General features: G+C 65.7%; 3 protein-coding genes across 3 annotated transcripts in view; 1 reads left to right on the forward strand and 2 right to left on the reverse strand.

The window, feature by feature from the left end:
- The window catches only part of AMSG_00781 (uncharacterized protein), a gene marked incomplete at its 5' end in the record, with an annotated part of 4145 nt that extends 2433 nt beyond the window's left edge, over window positions 1–1712 (forward strand). The window contains one exon of the mRNA XM_013907053.1: window positions 13–1712. Coding sequence (XP_013762507.1) covers window positions 13–1611 — 1599 coding nt within the window. The 3' untranslated portion in view covers window positions 1612–1712. The remainder of the gene's footprint in view (window positions 1–12) is intronic.
- Window positions 1434–2610, reverse strand: AMSG_00782 (NAD-dependent epimerase/dehydratase; the record flags this gene model as incomplete). Its single annotated transcript, XM_013907054.1, has 1 exon — window positions 1434–2610. One exon carries the CDS (start codon window positions 2608–2610, stop codon window positions 1618–1620), a length of 993 nt encoding a protein of 330 aa, XP_013762508.1. The 3' UTR covers window positions 1434–1617.
- Window positions 2611–2680: 70 nt separating this feature from the next.
- AMSG_00783 (uncharacterized protein) lies at window positions 2681–3172 on the reverse strand. The gene has a single exon (XM_013907055.1). It carries the CDS (start codon window positions 3136–3138, stop codon window positions 2749–2751), a length of 390 nt encoding a protein of 129 aa, XP_013762509.1. The 5' UTR covers window positions 3139–3172; the 3' UTR covers window positions 2681–2748.
- Window positions 3173–3369: the final 197 nt, after the last annotated feature.

A 3369-nucleotide genomic window follows, 5' to 3' on the forward strand; every position in this document is an offset into this window, starting at 1 on the left:
ACGGCAGACCAGGTTGCGGCCGTGGACGCGTGGTTTGCTGCCAAGGACAACCTGGATGCGGCGGCTGCCAGCCTCGGATCGCGGATGGTGACCTCTGCCGACGTCGCCGACGCCAAGACCAAGATGGCTAGCGTCAGCACGACGGATGCAGCCGTTGCTATGCAGGCCGCCCAGGCCAGCATCGACGGTCTCGACCTCGTCGACACGGTGCCCACAACGGCAGACCAGGTTGCGGCCGTGGACGCGTGGTTTGCTGCCAAGGACAACCTGGATGCGGCGGCTGCCAGCCTCGGATCGCGGATGGTGACCTCTGCCGACGTCGCCGACGCCAAGACCAAGATGGCCAGCGTCAGCACGACGGATGCAGCCGTTGCTATGCAGGCCGCCCAGGCCAGCATCGACGGTCTCGACCTCGTCGACACGGTGCCCACAACGGCAGACCAGGTTGCGGCCGTGGACGCGTGGTTTGCTGCCAAGGACAACCTGGATGCGGCGGCTGCCAGCCTCGGATCGCGGATGGTGACCTCTGCTGACGCGTCCGATGCACATGCCAAGCTAGCTCGCCTTGCTTCCAACCCAGCCGCGGCACCAATCCTCTCTGGCATGCAGGCAGCTCATGCACTGATCCAAACGCTCGAGCTCGTTGACGTCTCGCCGTCATCGGCCGACGAGGCCGCCGCTGTGGCCGGATGGTTCGAGTCCAAGGCCGATCTTGACGCTGCGGCAGCTGTTGCGGCATCGGGCCTGATTGTGACCACCGCTGACGTCTCCGCCGCCGACGCATCTACCACCGAGCTCGAGAAGCTGGCAGCGTTTATGGCCTCTACTTCTGCGACCGGGCCTACGCAACGCCTGGCTCGCGCGGTTGACACGATGCGGGAGGTCCAGTCCCAGGTCAACGACGCAGGACTGGTTGACCTCGCTCCGGTGACGCAAGCACAGGCTGCACTGACTGCACACTGGTTTGCGACGCGCGACAAGCTTGTCGCCGCAGGCGAGGCAGCGCGCGCTGCGGCTGCCGACGACATAGCGCAGCTGGTCATGTACTCACCACGTCGCGAGCGTGCGTACGAATCGTTGCTGCGCAAAGCGCCCTCAGTTTTGGGCAAGGCACGACGGGCGGTGGCCGGCAAAAAGCCAGTTGACGATGCAGCAGCAGATGCAGATCCTGCAGTTGAAGCGCTCCGGGCGGCCTTGGCTGCCATCGCCACGTTCCCTGGGCCGTCACCCCGGCGCGTGCCGCAGGAGCTCATAGCTGCTGCCGAGGACGCCGCGTCAGCGCTGCGCACAAAGCTCGACAGCGAAGTCAAGGCTGCGCGGCGGGTTGAGGCCAAAGCGCGGCTGGAACGCGAGCGCCGCGAGCGCCAGCTCAAGGCCAAGACCGAGGCCGAAGCCCGCGAGGCGGCTGCACTTGAAGAGGCACGTCTGATGGCCGAGACGGTACGAGCCGCGGCGGCGGCGCGCATGGCGGAGCGCCAGCTACCCGAAATCGGGGAGGTTGACCCTTCGGCGTCGATGGGCTGGCGAAAGGAGATCAAGCTCGACCCGTCCGAGCTCAACGCACTCTACCACCGCAAGGTCTTCCTCGAGACCAAGGGAACGAAAGAGTAGTATGTGTCACATGAACCCATTCGCCACATACCACTCGTGGGCCGAGTCGAGGATGTCGTCCAGCGTTGGGACGGTGTAGCCAAGCGCGGCTGCAGCCCCGCTGGAGTCGACTTCATGAGAGATGGACATGTACCGCGCCTGACCGGGATTGAGCTCCGGGTGCACGCGACTCACCCAAGTCGCCCACAGCTCGACAACCCATGCATAGCCAACGAGCGCAAACTGCGGCAGCACGCATCGTGGTGGCGGCACTTCGACTCGGCGGGCGATGGCGGCAAAGACCTCCGCGTACGACACGTTGTGGCCTCCGAGCGCAAAAGCGCGGCCGCCCACAAGATCGGCTGGTGCTGTTGCTGCCGCGAGGTGTGCTGCCGCCACCGCGCGAACGCATGCCACCGACGTTCCGCCGCAGGGAATGGCCGGCACGTCGCCGGCGGCCAGGTTGATGAAGAGCCGGCCAAACTGGAGGGTAAAGTCGTACGGGCCGACGAGCATGCCGGGCCGGAGCGCGACAACACACATCAGCGGCGAGTCGGCGGCGAGCGCCTCGGCCTCGGCCTCTCTCTTGGTCTCGCCATAGTTGTAGTCGGCCGGCATCGGCTCGAGCTCGACATCGGCGGTCGAGGTGTGGATCAGGCGCGGGATGCCTGCTGCACGCGCTGCGGCGATGACATTGCGGGTCCCGCCGATGTTGATGGCGGCCTGTCGGGCGTAGAGCGGCTTCCAGAACGAAGTGTCGCCACAAAGATGGAAGACAACATCAATCGGGACCGGATTGCCCCCACCTGGCGGCGGTCGCGGCGCGAGCGCAGCCGCCACATCCTCGGCGTCGGTGATGTCGCCGGCCACAAAGGTGGCCTTGGCGCACGGCGCAAGGTATTGCGTCTCGGAGCCCGGGAGACCAAAGACCGTCACCTGGGCCACGGCATCACTAGCCTCCAGCACCTGCGCAAGGTTTGCCCCCAGAAAGCCCGTCCCGCCGGTCACTGCCGCATGCATGACTGGGTGGCGACAGGTGTGCGTGTATGTGTGTGGTGGGGCGACAGGTGCGCGGCAGCCATTTACCGCATCATGCTCAGACGTGTCGAGATCCAATGACCCCGCATAGGCACCGCATCGCCACCGACGGGAGAAAGATCAGGCGTAGATGGGAACTTTGGTGATGCGCAGGTGGATGTCGCCACCTGTAGGCTCGTTGTCGCGGCCCAGGAGTGGCTCCCACACGTCGCGGACGTCGTCGTCGGCGTTGGAGAGGGCGATCTTGACCGAGCCGAGAAAGTCGTCGGCCGTGAGGGTGTCCTTGTCCCACACCTCGACCATGACAAAGTTCTGCCGCTCCGGAGTAGCAAACACGGCGTCCCACACGGGATCGGAGGTACGGTGAGTCACCGCCGTCCGCTCCTCCTCGCCCGTCGACCAGTACAGCACGGCGTACGGGTCCGACCCTCCCGCCACATCGCTGCTCCGCAGACTCCGCGCCCCAGCCACCGCCACCTCCCACGAGTATCCAGTCACAAAGCCTGCCATGTATGCTCTCCGAACCTGTCCACTGAGCCAAGTCTGCACGTCGCTGGCTGTTCCCGCACCACCTCCCACTCTCTGTCTCGAAAGCGGAGCAGAAGCACATGGTGTGCGGGCAACCGGGCTGCAGCCAGCCGATGACCAGCCGATGACCAGCCGATGGCCAGCCGATGACCAGCCGATGGCCAGCCGATGGCCAGCCGATGGCCAGCCGATGGCCAGCTATGGTCTGATTGC

Source organism: Thecamonas trahens (genome assembly GCF_000142905.1).
Source record: "Thecamonas trahens ATCC 50062 unplaced genomic scaffold supercont1.3, whole genome shotgun sequence".
NCBI lineage: Eukaryota > Apusomonadida > Apusomonadidae > Thecamonas > Thecamonas trahens.